Source organism: Octopus bimaculoides, chromosome 8 (assembly GCF_046866305.1).
Source record: "Octopus bimaculoides isolate indiv1 chromosome 8, ASM4686630v1, whole genome shotgun sequence".
Taxonomy (NCBI): Eukaryota; Metazoa; Mollusca; class Cephalopoda; order Octopoda; family Octopodidae; genus Octopus; species Octopus bimaculoides.
Genome location: NC_142935.1, coordinates 17,053,846 through 17,074,806, shown reverse-complemented (window position 1 = coordinate 17,074,806; position 20,961 = coordinate 17,053,846). Strand labels below are relative to the sequence as shown.

The following is a 20,961-nucleotide window of genomic DNA, read 5'->3' as shown; positions in this document are numbered from 1 at the left end:
CTCTTTTTTCCTTTTTTCTTTTTTCATTTTTTTCAATTGTGTTTTCTGTTTTTGTCCAGTTTTCTAATTTAATTTTGTAAAATGATAAACACTCTAATACAATAAATCTGGAACTGATAAATATTCAAACTATCTATCTATCAATGCACACACACACACACACACACATGCACGGCGGTCTTCTTTCAGTTTCCGTCTACCAAATCCACTCGCAAGGTTTTTTGTCGGCCCGAGGCTCTAGTAGAAGACACTTGCCCAAAATGCCACACAGTGGGACTGAACTCGGAACGCATACACCTGAAGGTTATGAGAAAACAAATATAACGTGCGTGGATTACCAGAAACTTCTCTCCTATCGCGCTTCAAAAAGATTTTTCACAAATTTTGGCTTAATCGGAATGTGCGGCATCTGAAAAGTATTCGAAGAAAATTTCATTTAAAAATATCCCTTTTAAATTTAAAAATATCCTTTTACGAGGTAACAAAATCAGCTGGAGTGGGGGCACACTTGGGATCTATTCCAACACTTGTGTAGACATATCGGTTACCCCTCTTACATATCTTTTATCTAGCTCACAAAATTAATCGACAATATTATGAAAATTATACGATTTTGAATAAATAAAATAAGTTCTGGAGACAGACAGATAGATAGACACAAACACACACACAATATGACAACAAAAGAATGAACGAGACCTCGATATTATGCAAAATAGAGGAATTTATCTATAAATATAATATGTGACAATTAGTTGGTTGTCATAATAAAACTCAGAGTTTCGGATACCGGGGATGAAGGCTGCTCCAGCATCTCATCATTTATTAATATATATATATATATAAATGAAAAGATACTGTGGATAATAAAATGCGAAAGCGACATTCACTCACACAAACAGAATTAAATAATTTGTAACTCATTACAAAGAAGTTATAATCCTTTCTACAATAAGCACAAGGCCTGGAATTTGTGGGGTGGGAGATAGTCGATTATATCGACAGTAATACTTGACTGGTATTTAATTTATCGAACTCGAAACGTTGACAGGCAAAGTCGACTTCGGCGGAATTTGAACTCAGAACGTAGCGGCAGACGAAATACCGCTAAGCATTTCACCCGGCGTGCTAACGATCCTGCTAGCTCGCCATCTTCGTTACAATGAAGTTATAACGATTTGTTTTAATTTGTGAAATATGTCAACAAAGCATTTCGTCTGAATTGTCCTTGTCTAGCCCTAGGTCGTTCTGATAAAAACCGTCGCCTTCTCATTTTATTATCTGAATATTATCTTTACTCATGTGTGTGTGTGTGTACACATTTACATTGTAGAGTGTTTTGACGGTAATTTGGCTGCATTTTCTAGCAGAGGCTGTCTCTGGCGCGAGTAATTATTGCTGCCAGTGCCTGGGTTGTCGTGGTCGAGTCTGATTGGACAAAACCCTTCTACACTTATACACATACACACTCACTCAGAAACATCATAAACCACGCCGCCGCGCCGGGCGTTGATAACACAGTTGGGTGTTTATTAATTTACTCATGTGTAATTGATCGCTCTTTCTCTCTCTATATATATATATATATATTCAAGTTGTCATCTTTCATTCTTATCAATTAATCACAGTTGCTGCTGTTCAATAGACATATTCATTTAAGGTAATTATTATTTTAATTGATACTACAATACAACTGGTAAATGCTTCAATATCTCTCTGCCCTGCTTGCTGTAGTTATTTAATAAGCCACTTAGATTTATGGTGAAAAAACATTCTACCATCCTTAAGCACATCTATCTACTCGATTTATTATTATTAATTGTTTTGTTTAACCTTATAATCAGCTCCAGTTGATCCAGATTTGTGAATCAAAGGTGTCTCGGTCTTAATCCTTGCGTATGAACGAAACATTGCCATATATATTTGTATGTATACACACAAACATATAATGTCCAATGTGTTCTTTCTATGTTTTTGAAATAGCATGTTTACCTAGAGGAAATTTAGCTACTATTTCTAGCATGTTTCCCTTAGTAGTTTTTATTTTTTTTGTTGTGTTTTTTTTTGTAACTCGCTATTGACCTATGATCAGAGGCATTTCATCCACAACCATTCATCCTGTTTTTTCTTCTCGGTACTGTATACTTGGACTATATTTACTAACATATCTTTCTTTTCTATAAAGATAGAGCACGATTTAAGGTAGATTTGACTGCTATTTTTAGTAATTAGATCGCCCTTTGCTGACTTGTTTTATTGTAGCTGCTGTTATATATGTTTGTGACATAGTCAAAAGTATATTTTCATGTTTGTTTTCAAGCTACCGGACAAAATAATTTTTCCATCTCTTTCTCCGTCTCTCTTATATATATATATATATATATATATATATATATATATATATCAGTCGGTTTCTCCTTTGTTTATGTTATTTGTATTTCTTCGTCTTTATTTACATGATAATTTAACACGTCAACCTGCATTCATTCATACACACAAGCACACACTTCATTCAAACAGCAGCTACTATTCGTTACTAATAAAAGTATATCAACATCTAAAATTTTTCCCACATTTTATTTCGTTTCAGAAATACTGTTTCTGCTGGCCATTGCCGAGAGGATTATTTCCGATTAAGAAGACCCGATTATCAACAAGAAGATCGCCTTCAACATGACGAAAATAACAATGCTGATAATGTTAGGTCTTGCCGTACTGCTTCTTACTGTGGGGGTGAGAACCGAACCCGAAAAAGTACAACACGCTGCACATGATCATTATTTTAATGAACACTTCAAAAATGGGGCTCACAATCCACATTTCGACCATTTAGCCATCCTCGGTGAGTATTCTCCTACCTAGAGTGAATTGTTAATTGTTAATGAGTAATCTTTAATTAAAGCGACATCATTTAAAACGAAACCTAAAATAAATGGAAAATTTACAAGGTGGTGGGGAATTGGCTGTCGGTGAGATGAAATGAAACGACAGCTCGGAAACTGCATTTATTTGAAATTTATATACCATTAAGAAGTTATGTGTGTTCATGTGTAAAACAACTCTTGTTGTCGGAGGACGAACATCCATTTCCATTCATAAATACCTCTTCTGAAAACTTTCAAATAATCATGTTGTTTATTTTTCGAAACACTTGTTTTTAATAATGTTTTACTTTCAACAATGCTAGCTTAACAGGTTGGCTAAACGATGATATTTTGAAATACAAGCAGTAGACTCTAATAATAACCTATTTTTAAAGTCACCCAAAATAGCCAAGTTATTTTCTACATTCCCTATTTGTTTGCATTTTAAATTGACGCCGCTTTACTGAAAGACTGAAGTCGTTACTGTTATTAATATCAAACCATGATCAAGGAAAGATATGATCAAGAACAATCTTGCTATGACCATCTCGTTTTTTTTATTTATACATTTATCCAGCGCATCCTTTTTATAAAGACTATATAGAATAATGGTGCTACGAACTTAGATAGCAAACAAAAAAAAAACGTTTAGACTGGGAGGTAAAAGATTTTGGAGAAAACTAAGTATGCAAAAATGAAAATAGGACTATGGAAAAATAAAACCTTTCTAAACACAGAAATAGTGCCCTTCTTCAGATGCTCAACGAGTGGTAGGAGATGCCTTTCTGAGGCTGGCTTAACTTCGCATCTCAGAACTCATCTCCATGCAGATAGCTTAAACAACACAAAGATCATTCCAGCAGACACGCTTATATTGTTGAAACATGTTAAGTCCACGCTGGTCTAAAAAAAAAAGCCTTTAAATATCCGTAAATTAGACTAGAAATTGTACCATTTGAGGTGTGTGAAAACTTTGCACTGTTTGTAATGTAAATTTCAAACAGCTCTTGAATTTCAAAAGCCACTTGTGTGCTCTCATGCACGGAAAAAGTTCATCGCAAGAAGTGATCAAGCTTTTGAATATGAGCAGACTACTTATAAATATAAGTAAATTTTAGGAAAACGGATTGATAGATGCTGGACTGCCAAGAATGTCCATGTAAATGCATGAATGTATGTATGTGTTTAATTAATAAAGGCCACGATTTCAGAAGTTTGAAGGAAGCCAGAAATAATTTGGAAAGTAAATTTAAAGATAACGATGGGTATGAAAAGATGAGGAATAATATCTCAAATATATAATTTCTAAAATACTAGCCATAAAATTAATATTTCTGTTGTGGTGTTTGTTAGCTTCTTGTCGGGCAATATCCTATTATGGAAAATCACTCGAAGAAACGATATTAAAATAAAACTTCATATAAAATGCCGAAAATATTCTGGTGATAGTGGAAAATATGTTGTTCTGTAATATTTATTCGGTTCTATATTTTGATCACAGTGATTAAATCTGATTGTTTAACCGCGGGTCAGCTTTCATTAAACCAGAATTCATGATCAAAGGCGTTCCAGTTCTCGCGTTTTGTGTGCGTGTATATATAAACACACACACACACACACAGTCAACTGTTTCATTCTTTTTGAGGTGGTCGGATGTTATCTGCATATTTGGTTGTTATTTCTTGTGTATTTACTAGGTTATTCATAAATTTGATAGGTTTCATGTTCTCCAAGTTCAAGTATTACTGTGCATTACCTTAGGCAAGTGTTTTCATATTGATATTAGAGCGCTAGAAAAAGTGGCGAACTGGCAGAATCTTTAGCATGCCGCTTAACGGCATTTCGTCTGTCTTTACGTTCTGAGTTCAAATTCCGCTGAGGTTGACTTTGCCTTTCTTGCGGAGTCCATGAAATAAGTAACAGTTGAGTACTGGAATCGATGTAATCAACTTACTCCCACCCCTGAAATTGCTGGCCATGTGTATTTGCTCTGTTATTCATAAATTCATTTGCCAAAAGTTCAGACTAATATTAGAGACACAAAAATCGTGAATGTGTGTGTATGTGTTTAATGGTTCCAGCTAGTATATTTTGATTAAGGTACATTATCCAGGTGCTGAGATGTGACGGTCTTCTTCACTCTTCAGAATACCCTGTATCACATTTTGTGAATGTTTTACTTCGGTTCAATATACATACCCAACATCAGAAATTACATATTGCACCATCAGCTCATTAAGTACATAGGTTTGAAACAAACACACCGTATGTAAAATCTTGACAGCCTATTTCCATTCATTACTGAGCAAAGTATTTCTAATATTGAAACCTCCAGACAGTATGCTCCTCCAACTTATTTCTAACACCCAAACACATTTGGAAAGGATTAAATCAACCAAATATTTGCCAGGTAGTTTACTTGTATCTACCTTGGAAGAATGGATGAAAAGCATTTCTATCTTCCTGTGAGTTACATGACATCCCTACTGTGAATTCTAAATAATAATAATAGAAATTCACAAACTTCTAATACCACAACTAGTGTCTATGATTCCTCATTGGCAACCACTGACTTTTTATGTGCAGTTTTCCATGCTTGCATGAGTTGGATGAATATGTTACTGAGGCATAGTTTTGCTGCCAGATGCCATTCTTGTCGCTAATCATTACCTGTTTCACAAGTAAGGGATCTCTTATTCCTCATATCTTGAAAGCATGAAGCAAGCAGATGATTTGTTGACTAGAGAACTGACAACACTTGAAGGACTTTGGTTTTTCCTGTGGCTACAATTGAAGACATATGGCTAAGGTACTACACAGATAGACTGAATAATGTAAAATCACCTGGTTAAAAAGCAAACTTTGTAACCACTAAACCATGTCTACATCAACAGCATGTTTTGTTTAATTTTTTTTTTAATAAAAAAACAACAAAGACTATCAAATTTATTGAACTATATTGATCCAATTTCGAAAAAAAAAAAAAAAAGGAAATTTTCAAAATCATTGAATTCAAATTTGCAATATAGAAAGGGGGTAAAATTCAGAATTACATAACAATACATTCATGCTAAAACTAGTACAAACAAATATAAAACTTATTGTTTTATAATATTCATGGATAAGAGGTTTGAAAACCCCTGATATAATGCAGCTGCAGAAGGTGGCGGGCTGGCAGAATCATTAGCATGCTGGGCAAAATGCTTCACGGCATTTCGTCTATCTTTACAATCTGAGTTCAAATTCTGCTGAGGTCAACTTTGCTTTTCATCATTTTGCGGATCAATAAAATAAGTACCAGTTGAACAATGGGGTTGATGTAATTGACTTAACCCCTCCCCCAAAATTGCTGGCCTGGTGCCAAAATGTGAAACCAATATAATGCAACCACTAATTAAGAGAGAGGGGTGAGGAAAGAGAAACACACACACACACACACACAGACCAGTTTAAGTGGCAAGTATTCTGAAATTAAATGTGTCACCTATCAGAGGTAATAAAGGTGTTTATATATTCCAGAATAAAAATTTAACAAACTTACGTTTACTTTCCCACACCTATCAAGAAATATCACTGTAAACTACAATAAACTAGGGTCAACAAAGAGGCAGGAAATATGACATTTAGCTATATAAAAGAAACAAGCTTTATTGCAAAATAACAAAAACATTTTGTCACAATATGTAATGTTTGCAGAATATACCAGTCAGGGGCAACCTTTTCCACAGAGCGGACAGCATGAGAAATGGCTCATCAAGTCCTGAATACTACAGGTTGTCCATAGATAAGGTTTACTATGAAACAATGTAGCATTATCTCAAGTACAAAGGATAAGTACAGTTTCTATAGTGACTAATACACACAGAGAAACACACACACACATGCACACTAAAGAACAATGAAAAAGCACAAATAGTTGACTGACATCACTAATGATCTGTGTGTCTTTTTGAAAAATCAACCAACCTACTAACCATCTGAACCCACAACAAATGAAAGCACACAACCATTATGAAGCTCATTATTAACCACACACTACTCATATTTCCAGCTTGCCTGGACTCATTTATCAGACGTTCAACCCATGACCACCGAATCCCTTTGTATATAATGGACTGACACATGGGAAAAGCTATCTTTGTTATGCAAATTTAAAAAAATAAAAATTGCAAAGGAAATAAGAATACGATTTGCAAGTCTTTAAAGTCTTAATACAAATCTTCAAAAACCAATGACACAAGCCCTGCTGATTGCATATTTAAAATCCATTCTAGCAGTAGACATATATGCTAGAAAAATGCTTAATAATCAACTAGTAAAGTTGTCGGCACGACGTCAAGGGTTCCAGTTGATCCAATCAACGGAACAGCCTGCTTGTGAAATTAACGTGCAAGTGGCTGAGCACTCCACAGACACGTTTACCCTTAATGTAGTTCTTGGGGATATTCAGTGTGACAAGGCTGGCCCCTTTGAATTACAGGCACAACAGAAACAGGAAGAAAGAGTGAGAGAAAGTTGTGGCGAGAGAGTACAGCAGAGTTCGCCACCATCCCTCTGCCAAAGCCTCGTGGAGATTTTTAGGTGTTTTCGCTCAATAAACACTCACAACGGCCTGTCTGGGAATCGAAACCGCGAGTCCGCTGCCTTAACCACTGGGCCATTGCGCCTCCACACTAGTAAAGTAGATGGGATAAAAAAAGGGGGATGGTTGCACTCTGTGAAGTGGTTGGATTTAGGAAGGTCATCAGCTGTAGAAACCACATCAAAGCAGACATTGATGCTTGCTGCAGCCCTTTAGCTTGTCAGTACATGATGAACTGTTCAACCCTTGCCAAGGGTCAATTAGTCTCCTACCCCTAAAAATGTGATTCTATGATTTTATATCTCATATGTACAGCCAAGGCTGCATAGATAAGGAATTCACATTCCAGATGAGTGGTTCCTGGATTTCACTGTATGGTACCTTAGGCATGTGTCTCATACTACAGATTCAGCTTTAGCAATACTGTTGCCATTGTGTTCACCACCCATGAGGAATAACTGATGACCTTCGACGCTAGAAATGGCAGCTGACACAAGCAACAACAGAGTGGTGTGTTCACCACAACAATGTGAATAAAGAAGAATTACAACTGACAGAGTAATCTGAACGCTAAAGGGTTAAGCTGGCCAGATCTAGTATAAATATTCTACCTGTTTTATGTTCAAACTGGCCAGATCCGGTTTCTCACACCTACCCTTTATGAGACAAAAAGCATTTTGAGAATGCCATTCTCAAAATAAGCAATCACATCACTGAAATCTAAAAGCTATGAGATAACACATGATTAAACCAAAACAATGGGAATAAATAAGCCACAGATATGAGAAAGAGTTGTGAATGCTAAGGGGTTAAGGGATAATCCAATACTATTTTACAACTCAAATAATGGCAACTTGGGCAAGTGTCTTCTACTATAGCATGAGGCTGACCAAAATCTTGTGAGTGGATTTGGTAGGCGCAAACTGAGAGAATCCCATCGTGTATACATACAAACATATATATATATATATATATATATATATATATATATATATATATATATATATATATATATCTCTGTGTGTGTCTTTATGCTTATGCTTGTCCCCCAGCAATTGCTTGACAACTGGTGTTGGTGTGTTTACATCACCATAACATAGCAGTTTAGCAAAGAGAGCCCAATAGAAAAAGTACCAGGCTTTAAAGAAATAAATCCTGGGGTTGATTTGTTCGACTAAAACCCTTCGAGGCAGTGCTCCAGTATGGCCGCAGTCAGATTGACTGAAGCAAGTAAAAGAATAAAAAAAAACATACAATAGAGAAATTTATTTAACTATGTCATGTAACATTTCAAGGATTTCTTGGATGACAAAACAGAAATACTGATTCCATTTCCACACACACACAATGAATATAGTTTTGTTTAAACGAGTAACAGAGAGTAGGTTTAGTTTTCTCTAGTATAAACAGACAGAACTTGTCACAATAACTGGTAATTTTGAAATGAGAACAATAACAACTTCTTCCAGCATGGAAAATGAAGGTTGAAGGACGATGATGATGATGGTGAAGAGTTGTTTAAAATTATTACATGGCATGGACAGAGGCTACTGAACAATCAGAATACTTCAAAATGTAAACAATGTAAGTTCTAGCAAATTAGGGGAGGTGGTGAGAGTAAGACCGGTTGTGGTGAGCTATACAATGTTGGTATGAGATGTGAGTTCAAACACTGGTGGAAGAATAACTACTGAATCTTAATACTGACAAGAGCAGACTTGAACCTGGAATCATTTGATTGGGAAAGCAAGCTTCTTAATACATACACAGCCTGTCTGCAATTTTCGCTTCTTTTGGATTTGAGCAGCATCTTAAGAGTTGTTTTCAAATTTCACAAGGTTTCAAGTGAACAAAAGCAAAAATTACAGAGCGCGAGCACTAGGCAGTGATGTGTATAAATGCAATGTTATTACCGGTTCAAAAATGCTTGTGGCACGTTTTGAACTCATAAACAAGTAATTCACTGTGTTTTGTCTACAGTGAGAAATTTTCTTCATGACAAAACAAAGTGAATGGCTTGTTTACAAGATCAAATATGCCACAAACATATTTAAACTGGTAATAATATTGCAAAGCAAAAATATTTCAATTGATTTGAGAAAACAGCTTGGTGCTACAGAGAAATGGTGAGAATGAAAACCATTCTTTTTAAACTACAAACTATTTCCCATGTGATGGCACCTGTACCAGTGGAGCGCTAAGAGCACCGTTCGAGCGTGATCGCTGCCAGAGCAGCTGCCTGGCTTCTGTGCCGGTGGCATGTAAATAGCACCATTTGAGCGCAATCGTTATCAGCCTCGCCTTCCTGGCACTTGTGCTGGTGGCACGTGAAAAGACATTCGAGCGAGATTGTTGCCAGTGCCACTGGACTGGCAGGTGGCACGTAAAATACACCATTTTGAGCGTAGCCGTTGCCAGTACCGCCAGACTGGCCTTCGTGCCGATGGCACGTAAAAGCGCCCACTACACTCTCAGAGTGGTTGGTGTTAGGAAGGGCATCCAGCTGTAGAAACTCTGCCAAATCAGATGGGAGCCTGGTGCAGCCACCTGGTTCACCAGTCCTCAGTTAAATCGTCCAACCCATGCTAGCATGGAAAGTGGACGTTAAACGATGATGATGAGGATGATGATATGACACTTTGTATTGAAGAACAGCATAGGGTTTCTTTAAAAGATACTGATTTAATTTTGTACATAACCTTTTCCCTTCTCTCTAGAGGAGTGGTTCTCTATTCATTTCCATGAATATTTCTCAATTGTCATTTACTGATGGACCCCTATAATTCCTGTTTCACTCAGACAGACCCGAAAAACCATTTGATGTTTAAAGAAATTTATATTATATTTTTGTAATATTATTAGGAATTGTAACAAAAAATCAAAATATCTTGTGTATTGTTGAGGCATAACCAATTTATGGCACATAAATTTCAATGGCACAACTTTATATGGATTGCCAAGGGTCATACGGACCTCAGTTGAGACCCACTGCTCAAGAAGAACAGATTTGATTTAGTAAAGAGCAGCACTAAGTGGATTTAAGCTAATAAATTTTAGTTAGTTATAGCCACATGGTTCCAGGTTCAGTCCCACTGTGTGGCACCTTGGGCATGTATCTTCTACTATAGCTTCGGGGCAACCAAAGTCTTGTGAGTGGATTTGGTAGACAGAAACTGAAAGAAGCCCATTGTGTGTGTGTGTATATGTATGTATGTATGTGTGTGTGTATTTATATGAGTGTCTTTATTTGTCCCCCCACCATCACTTGACAACTGATGTTGGTGTGTTTACATCCCTGTAAATTAGTACTTAGCTTACAAAGAGCAAGTTCTGTCCTGAGGTTGATTTCTTTGACCTAAAACACCCTTTAAGGTGGTACCCCAGCATGGTTGCAGTCAAATGACTGAAACAGTTCTTTTATAATAACATCCTTAACCCTTCTGATACTATCCTGCCCAAGATCATCTCAGGTTCTCTGATACAAACTTTCCGCTTTAATTCTGAATGAATATTTTCCATCAATACTTCATGTTAGTTTATGCTCCATTCACTAGCTTTTTAGGTTTTTAATGTGTTGATCCTGGAGGAAATAATATTTCCCATGACCCTTGCAGGCCCTCGGAAACCAGTGAGGCTGATGTCCTTAATGTTCTGTTTAAAATACCGACAGGAAAGTTATGAAGAGAAAGAAGTTTCCAGCAGAAGGAGCCTAGTATTCTAGGAAGAAAGGTGCTGGGTATAATGGTTAGTTTGGAGTAGTGGAGGGAAGATTTTAAACACACCAAGGGTGACAAGAGATAGCAAGACCAATGAGTTGGAGATATGTAAGGGGTGACGCTTTACAATATACAGTATTATTACAAAATAAAAGATGAGTATAATACAGGTTCCATGTATTCCATTTTTAATTTCTAATGTTTTTATTTATGTAAAATACAGCTAAGCAGTAAAGCTTTAGGATACTTGTTGTTGGCACTCTGTCGCTTATGACGTCGAGGGTTCCAGTTGATCCGATCAACGAAACAGCCTGCTCGTGAAATTAACGTGCAAGTGGCTGAGCACTCCACAGACACGTGTACCTTTAACGTAGTTCTCAGGGATATTCAGCGTGACACAGTGTGACAAGGCTGACCTTTTGAATTACAGGCACAACAGAAACAGGAAGTAAGAGTGAGAGAAAGTTGTGGTGAAAGAGTACAGCAGGGTTCGCCACCATCCCCTACCGGAGCCTCGTGGAGCTTTAGGTGTTTTTGCTCAATAAACACTCACAATGCCCGGTCTGGGAATCGAAACCGCGAGTCCACTGCCCTAACCACTGGGTCATTGCGCCTCCACATTCATAGATAAATATAAGGACTATAACACAGCTAGTTACTGCAAAAAAAAAAAACTAGAAAATATTTCCCCAAAGAAGGTATCCCACATAAGTATCTCTGTGTGTGTGTGTGTGTCATCATCATAATGTTCTCTATTCCATGCTTGCTTAGGTTAGGTGGAAATTTTGTTGAGGCAGATTTTCTCCAGTCAGATCTCCTCCCTGTTGCCAACCCATGACTGTTTCCAAGTGAGGTAATATTTCCCCATATCCAGACATGTTTTCACCCGAGAGTTGGTAACAAAGGACATCACTTGCATTATGAGACATTAGCACACACACACATGACCATCTTCTTTCAGTTTCCATCTACTAAATTCACTCATAGGGCTTTGGTTAGCCCAGGGCTATAGTAGAAGATAGTTGCCCAAGGTACCATAACTTAGGATTGAACCCAGGACCATGTAGTTAGAAAGCAAATTTCTCACTACAGTCACTTTCCATGATAATATGGATTGAAATTTCAACAATATCCAATAGGCTGAAGGACCATGTCTTGTCCCAGTATTTCAGTTTTGATACGTTTCTTATGATGGGATGCTTTTCCTGATTACAGCCACTTTATAGAGAGTACTGGCTGATTTTTCCATGACATCAGCACTAGCGAAGTTTGCTTTCTTCCACATGGTGAAGGAGAACAAGAGAGAGGCTAGTGACTTTAGCTGGTGTGTTGACAATATAAAGTATGTTAAGTAAACTTGTTTCTTTGTGGTGAGAAGCTGTGAGTGGAGATACTGACAGCATTGGGGCAAGGTGCAATAGAAGGGAAAGAGAATAAATAATGTCATGGATTAGTGATAGAGTCAAAGAGTAACAAGGAAGACGGGTGGATGGATTTGGGGGGGAGATTCAGGGAAACCTTACATTATGTATGGGTGAGTAGAGATGGTGTGTGGTGCCAGGGAAAGTAAGGCAGGATGATGGTGACAGGGGGTCAAAGTATCATGTCTCAGAAGGTGACTAAAAGAGTATGGTGACATTATGAATACGCATAGCTACATGGTAAGAAGCTTGCTTCCCAACCACATGGTACCAGCTTCAGTCCCACTCAGTAGCACTTTGGGCTGACAAACCCTTGTGAGTGGATTTGGTAGGCAGAAACTGAAAGAAATTTAACATATATATATGTATATATATAGATGTATGTATATTTGTGTGTGTATTTGTTCCCCCACTACTGCTTAACAATTGGTATTGGTGTGTTTATATACTCATAACTTAGCGGTTCAGCAAAAGAGAGTGATAGACTAGGAAGGGCATCCAATGATAGAAACAATGCCAAATCAGACTGGAGTCTGGTGCAGCCCCTCAGCTTGCTAGCCCTGGTCAAACCGTCCAACCCATGCCAGCATGGACAACGGATGTTAAATGATGATGAGTATATGAATTTATAGTAATAGGCAAGTACAATTCAAGGATCTAAGTGTAAGAAGTTAGTAAGCTTCAATCGTGTATACAACTAGCAAAAGGTGTGCAATATACAGTAAAATGAGTTTATTAATATTGCAAGTTACACACTTCATCCCATATTGAAATCCAAGGAAATTTTGATAAGCTGGCAGTCGCCATACAACTTACAGTCGAGCAACTAAAGTTGCTACAAATATGAATAGAATCTTGAGGTGGTAAAAAATAGAACCAGTGGACTGTTTCATAGCTAAAACAATGTTTGTTAATATAACTTGAAACATTACATAGAACCAGCTTAGCTAAATTTTCAAGTCCCATTACCTGTAAGCTGTATACATTGTTGTGTGGAGAGCAACAACATGTGTGTGTGTGTTTGTATATATATATTATAGACAGTGGAGGCGCAATGGCCCAGTGGTTAGGGCAGTGGACTCACGGTCATAGGATCGCAGTTTCGATTCCCAGACCGGGCGTTGTGAGTGTTTATTGAGCGAAAACACCTAAAGCTCCATGAGGCTCCGGCAGGGGATGGTGGCGAACCCTGCTGTACTCTTTCGCCACAACTTTCTCTCACTTTTTCTTCCTGTTTCTGTTGCACCTGTATTTCAAAGGGCCAGCCTTGTCACGCTGAATATCCCCGAGAACTACGTTAAGGGTACACGTGTCTGTGGAGTGCTCAGCCACTTGCACGTTAATTTCACGAGCAGGCTGTTCCGTTGATCGGATCAACTGGAACCCTCGACAGAGTAAGCGACGGAGTACCAACAGCACATATTATACATGTATTACACATACATACATGCAAAATATAAATGCATGTAAATATTTGTGTATGTGTGTGTCAGATCACTCTTTGTGTTATTAGTAACATGTGACCAAGGACAACCTGCAGTTTGGTTGATAAATTTTTGTTGGACGCCCTGCAGGATGAAAAATAAAACTTGTCAAAAAAGCAAATGGACTCAGTAGAGTCCCTGGTCATCCAACAGCTGGAAGTGAGAGGTTGCTAGTCTTTGTTTAGACATCTCTTCAGGAGAATGAATTCAGTGATGTAATACCTGTGACTTTCTTTGCATCCAATAATGTAGACTAGTTCTTCTTTTGGGGGACAAATGCATGCATTGTTCAGAGAGTGGGGCTGGCTCTATACAAGGCCTTTCCTCACTTTAAAAAGCTCTGAGGGCAGGTTTCACTTGATTTTTAACATCTCTGTTATCTGTTGCACACCATGGTTGACCACAACCAAAAAAAGGCAAAACACTCAATGAAAGAAACAAAGGCATGTGTCAACATGGGTAGAAAGCTCTCTGAACACTTACTGCAAGAGGCGCCAATCATTGCCACATCTGTGCTAAAGTGAGTAGGTTTCTAGCAGGACTAAAAGGCCTCACCCATGCTGCTAGTGTTAAGAGAACAATCAAGTGATCGCATAGCCGAAAATCATTTTGCAGCCACATCTCTCTCTCTCTCTCTCTCTCTCTCTCTCTCTCTCTCTCTCTCCATATATATATATGCTGGCGTTAGGAAGGGCATCCAGCTGTAGAAACTCTGCCAAATCAGATTGGAGCCTGGTGTAGCCATCTGGTTTCACCAATCCTCAGTCAAATCGTCCAACCCATGCTAGCATGGAAAGCGGATGTTAAACGACGATGATGATATATACATACACACACACACACACACACACACACACACACACACACACACATAGCCAGAAAAATAGATAGGTAGGTAGGTTGATGAATAAATATATATGTATGCATGGCCGTTTTCGTGCGGGTGACACGTAAAAGCACCCACTACACTCTCTGAGTGGTTGGCGTTAGGAAGGGCATCCAGCTGTAGAAACTCTGCCAAATCAGACTGGAGCCTGGTGTTGCCATCCGGTTTCACCAGTCCTCAGTCAAATCGTCCAACCCATGCTAGCATGGAAAGCGGACGTTAAACGATGATGATGATGATGATATATTGTATAGTATGTGTGGTATTTCTGTGTATCAATCATTTCATGGCCCTGAGAAAAAAATCTTGAAACTATTTCTGTGCATTCGTGTTTTGAATTTTTATACGAGGACAGTCTTTAATATTATAACAAATGAATGGGTTAAATGACATCAGTTTTTAAATAGATTCTAATTGTTGAAACCCTTATCAGCTCTGTTCAGAAAGCATTCCAACCACTTTTTTTTTATCTTGTTTTTTTTTTTTGTTTTTTTTAACCAAGTGTATGGAGAATCACATTAGCCAATGATGTCCATTGTCTTTTTGTTGTTGTTGTTTTTTTTTTTTCTTTTTAAGATGGTATGGTGAGATTAGGAAGATTTAGCAGCAATTTCAAGCAGGTCAAAAGACCAAGTTGAGGTTTCCTCATTGACTTGTCATCTATCATGTATTTTATTTGATATAAAAGAAATTTACCAAAAAAAAAAAAAGAAAGGTTAATTAGCTCTTCCTAGGCCAGTGCATGTAGATGTGTGTGTGTGTGTGTGTGTAAATGTCACCATGACATTTACACTTGATGTGAATATTGAGGAATGTTTCTTTTCTTTTGTTTTATTTTTTTTTATACACATTGCCTATCATAAAGCAAACTTGTTTAGTTTGCATATGTATGTGTGTTCTAATTGCTAAGACAAGGAAATGTGGTACCAGATGTTTTTTGATTGCTACGACACTTAGCTCCTAGCTAAGAGAGATTTACTGCACTTTATAGTGACCCAACAGGAGAGCCTTTGTGGCTGCACGACCTGCTAGAAATAGCAGCAAATCTCAATCAAACCATGCCCTACTGTTTTAAAAATATGAAAGGAACACATTTACATTTAATCTCCAAAATGATGGGATGATCATATTATGATCATCATATCTCATCCCATTCTTTTTTTTTTTTTTTTTTTTTTTTTCCCTTTTTTCATAACATCGATCAGTGACTCTATTCCCATTGTTGTTTGTAATTCATTGTTTGTCTTCTCAGCATTGCACCACTCAATCGCCAGACCATTCTCATTTCTGGTCTTTCCAGCCCTTTCAGTTGCTTTCTTTTCGTTGCCTGTGTCTCCTCCTCATAAATCGTGGCACTTTGCAACACCTGCATCATTACACTTTGCTTTTCAGTTTTGGTGATGTTCTCTTGTACTCTATTTGTATCCCACCCAGTTTCTTCCAAGCACTGCTGTAAACAACAGAAGTGAGCTAGGATCTAGAATGTTAAAACTTAGTGCACATGCAAGGCAGAGTTCAAGGTCAGTCTGTGCCCAGTGGCTTCACTCCATGTGGTTTAGTTCCATTACTATAGGGCTTTCCTATAAGCAGGTTATCTCCCTTGGCTAGGCGGCACTCCATGTAGATAATTAAACTTCCGGAGACTACCCACGCCATTGTTATTGTTTTACGTCTTATCATGGATATAAAGCAGCTTTATGATTCAGCTATCGAAGTACTTACTGTGCCTGAGTTAAAGAAATATTTAAGATTATATGGACAGTATGTTACTGGAAGAAAGGCAGATTTGACTGAAAGGTTGAAAGGAATAAAAATTCTGTCGATGAAGAATGTCAGCAAAGTAAATTCATCGGACGATAAGTCTGAAGTATCGGACGATACTTCAGACAGGAATAAGCAGAAGTTTATATCTCCTCTCGGTGAAGTATTGCCTGATCTAAAGATTTTTGTAAGTTGCCGAATTTCACAGATAATGACATAATTACCTCGTGCTACGGATGAAAGCAAAGCAACAGTTAAGGAGTGGCATATTTTACCACGACAGACACGTACACAGCATCGAATACCACGATGTGAGTGAAAGCTGCTCTCACTGTATTGTCCGGTGTCTGGTAATCCCTTCAATACCGACATCAAACCAAAAAAAGAATCCTGACCACAGAGTGTGGGTAATTATATCAAATGTCACTGGCAATGTGCATTCAGCTGATTGCAACTGTTAAAGCAAGTCACTGAGCATGCGTACATGTCATACGGGAGAATTCCAATCAGGGGTGGATAACAACCTTATAGGAACCCCCTATAGCAACAATCTGGATCACGTATATATGTTTCTACACCATACACCATCATTAGGTAACAGTTTTTCATATATAACATTACTTAAGATAAATCTTAATAATTATGAATTTAAATGTCTTCTTCACTCTATTTCCAGTGCAGGTACCTCCTCATTACTAATTCATTAATCATTACTAATTCATAATTATTAAGAGTGATCTCAAGTAATATGAATATGAAAAATTGTTACCTAGTGATGGTGTGCAGTGTAGAAACATATACTCTTTTACTCTTTTACTTGTTTCAGTCATTTGACTGTGGCCATGCTGGAGCACCGCCTTTAGTCGAGCAAATCGACCCTAGGACTTATTCTTTGGATGCCTAGTACTTATTCTATCAGTCTCTTTTGCCGAACCGCTAAGTTACGGGGACCTAAACACACCACCATCGGTTGTCAAGCGATGTTGGGGGGACACAGACACAAACATATACACACACATACATACATATATATATATATATATATATATATACGACAGGCTTCTTTCAGTTTCCATCTACCAAATCCACTCACAAGGCTTTGGTCGGCCCGAGGCTATAGTAGAAGACACTTGCCCAAGGTGCCACGCAGTGGGAATGAACCCAGAGCCATGTGGTTGGTAAGCAAGCTACTTACCACACAGTCACTCCTGCGCCTATGTTGCAATGCATTAATAAAACCTATGAATTTCCATCTGCAAGTTATTATTACTGTGTGTGTGTATAATAACCATCTATTTCTTTAAAAGCAAGCCTGGATTTATATCTGATCATTTAAAATTATTATTTTCTGTTCAAAAGTTCACCATATGCCAGCAGTGTCATTTGATCTTTGTAATATCTCAATGTCCTTGTAGTGTCTTCTAAACTTTATCTATAAAAGGTTATCGTTTGACACATCCATTCTCATTGAAATTATACATACATATATACATACACATGTATACGTATATAATATATACACACACATATTGATTTGGTCTTGTACTTTGGAACGGGCTGAGAAATCAGGTTTTAAATGGTTCCAGTTTCATAATTCATGTTTTAGTGTTAAGAACAACTTTAAAAACTGATTACAAGTTGCCCCAATTTCATTACAGATGAGTTAACTAGCAGGGGATACTGAGGTCTCAGAAGTAACTGCAAAATTTTCTCAGCTCATATCCTACTGTGTTAAACAAAGGAAAACAGGCCTGTCTTTGTGGTTAAGAAGCTTGATTCCCACTGTGTGGCCCCTAGACTGACCAAAAGCTTGTGAGTGGATTAGGTAGAAGAGAACTGGAAAAAAGGCCCATTATTTGTGTGATTGTCTGTTTGATAACTGCTGTTGGTTTGTTTACATCCCCATAACTTAGCAGTTCTGCAAAAGAGACTGACAGCATAAGTACTAAGCAGCATCAAAATAAGTACTGGGGTTGGTTTGTTTGACTAAACCTTTCAAGGCAACACTCCTGCATGGCCGCAGTCCAATGAGTGAAACAAGTAAAAGATATGATTAGATACATAGTTTGAAATTAAAATTTTTTAAGAAAATAAGAAACCAAATATTTCCAGGTGAGCTGTCTTCAATCAAAGTCCTCTTAATCAGGATTATGTCCTTGTTCTTTGTTAATCTGTCTGCACTTCCACAACAAAAACATTCCGAATAGTTTAAAACAATCCTATATTTTCTACATTTGAAAACATGTAAAATATTAATATTTTTCTGTTAAATTAGCCTAGTTTGTTAAATCTTGACCATCGTTTTATAGAAAATAAAATAATATTAATTCAAATCTAGTTCAAATACTTGAACACATATAATTTGAGAGTATTGTATGCATTCTAATCCTTGGTGTGTTGTTTTCTTCTTTTTATCTTTTTTCAAATTCTTTCATCATTTCATTATCCTCTCCATCATCCTCCCATTCATTTCAAACTTGTGCATTATATCGCACAAGATTCATACCAAAATTATAAGAATGTGTTGGGTGTTAACTAAAATAGCTAACAGAACTTTATCATTATAAATTTATTCATAATTAGATTATTTTGTCTCTGTCTGCATCATAAAAATTTAGTAAAAATTTGAGAGAACATGAAATAATTCATTTTTGGAACAGAGAGTCTTGAAGCACATAAAGCTATAAGTAATAGCATACAAATATTGGGTATTGGTTGAAAAACACATTTGGATAGAAAAAGTTGAAAGCTGTACTTAGGACTTGAACCCACATCTTTTGTAGACATGACAAGTGTTCTACCATTGGATCAAAGCAATCCTTTGAATATCATTTCACAAACTTTGTTCTTGCCAGCAAGAATTAACCTTCAACTCTTTCTATTCAAAAGGGTTTTTCAACCTAACATTTATCCACTGTTCCAAAACAAGAATTATCTTCTTTTTTTTTACCAATTATTTTGTGCTATTCCCATTTTTGTTTTTCATACTAGCATGTGTTAGACAAATATATTTTTAAGGCATTGTCAATAACCCTTACCTGTTTTCCAACCAAGAGATTGCTCACCTTGCACATTCCCAAAGGTACAAAGCCAGTGGATGATTACCTGACAAGAGAAATAACATCACTGCATTTACAACCTAGTGACCCTTTGGAGAAGTGCAAATAGTTTGAAGAAATTTTATTTATTAATAAATTACATGTCTGCATTAATGCAAATAAATCTATCAAAATAATGCAGAATTTAAGCGACATCCTCAGGTGAAAGAAATGGATTACTTGAATCCATATACTGTGACTAAGAACCCAGATTCAAAATTTCCCCAAGACACCTGATGAAGGCTGGAAGGTATATCAGCCGAAATGTGTTAACAACAAACAAGATGAGGACAAATATCCGTCAAATGTAAATAATGTGTGTGCATATATATATGTGTGTGTGTGTGTGTATGAGGGGGAGAAAGAAATAGGCATGACAAGCTTCTTTCAGTTTCCATCTATCAAATGCACTGATTGAATTGGGGCTAATATAGACACTTGCCCAAAATGCTTTATAGTGGGACTGAACTTGAAACCAAATGGTTAGGAATCAGGTTTTCTTAACCACACAGACATGTCTGTCTGTACTTTACACTTTATTTTAAATCTAAAATTACTGGTAACTAAATTAAGTTATCAGCTAAAGAGTATACTACTAGACTATAAAAGCTCTGAAATGTTAATTACAACTAAACTTAATAGATTTTTGGAAAATTAAAATGAAAATTCAACATTTCTTCTACAAAATCTCATTATTCAATGAAACACTTTGCAATGAAGTGTATTGTGAACCCCTTCTCCTTGATCCCTTGATGTCTGCCACCCACTTGTGAGTTTACAGCAACTCCCAAAGGGCTCCTTATTCAGGTAAAGAACTCACTACATCATGACAGTGAGCCCAGTGCTCTAACCACTGAGCTATACACCTATATATATATACATATATATATATATATATATATATATATATATATATATATATAATGTATGTGTGTGTATAAAATGTTGCTGTTTTGTTTGTTCCCTGCCACTGCTTGACAGTCATTTGTTATGACCCTATAACTTAGTAGTTTGGAAAAAGAAACTGATAGATTAAAAACTAGGTACTAGAGTTGGATTGTTTGACTAAGCCCTTCAAAGTGGTGCCCCAGCATAGCTGCAGTCAAACGACAGAATCAAGTAAAAGATAAAAGTTTATGAAATTATATT

General features: G+C 37.0%; 1 protein-coding gene across 5 annotated transcripts in view; it reads left to right on the top strand.

Annotated features, from left to right (window-relative positions):
- Positions 1-1,493: 1,493 nt before the first annotated feature.
- The window catches only part of LOC106869242 (calumenin-A), a 39,240-nt gene continuing 19,772 nt past the window's right edge, over positions 1,494-20,961 (top strand). The window contains exons 1-2 of one of the 5 annotated variants that reach the window (XM_014914895.3): positions 1,494-1,660; positions 2,591-2,842. In XM_014914895.3, the coding sequence (XP_014770381.1) occupies positions 2,674-2,842 (169 nt within the window). In that variant the 5' untranslated portion in view covers positions 1,494-1,660; positions 2,591-2,673. Of the gene's footprint in view, positions 2,203-2,590; positions 2,843-20,961 lie in introns of all 5 variants that reach the window. The other 4 variants (XM_052969979.2, XM_052969976.2, XM_014914896.3 and 1 more) reach the window with 4 other exon arrangements.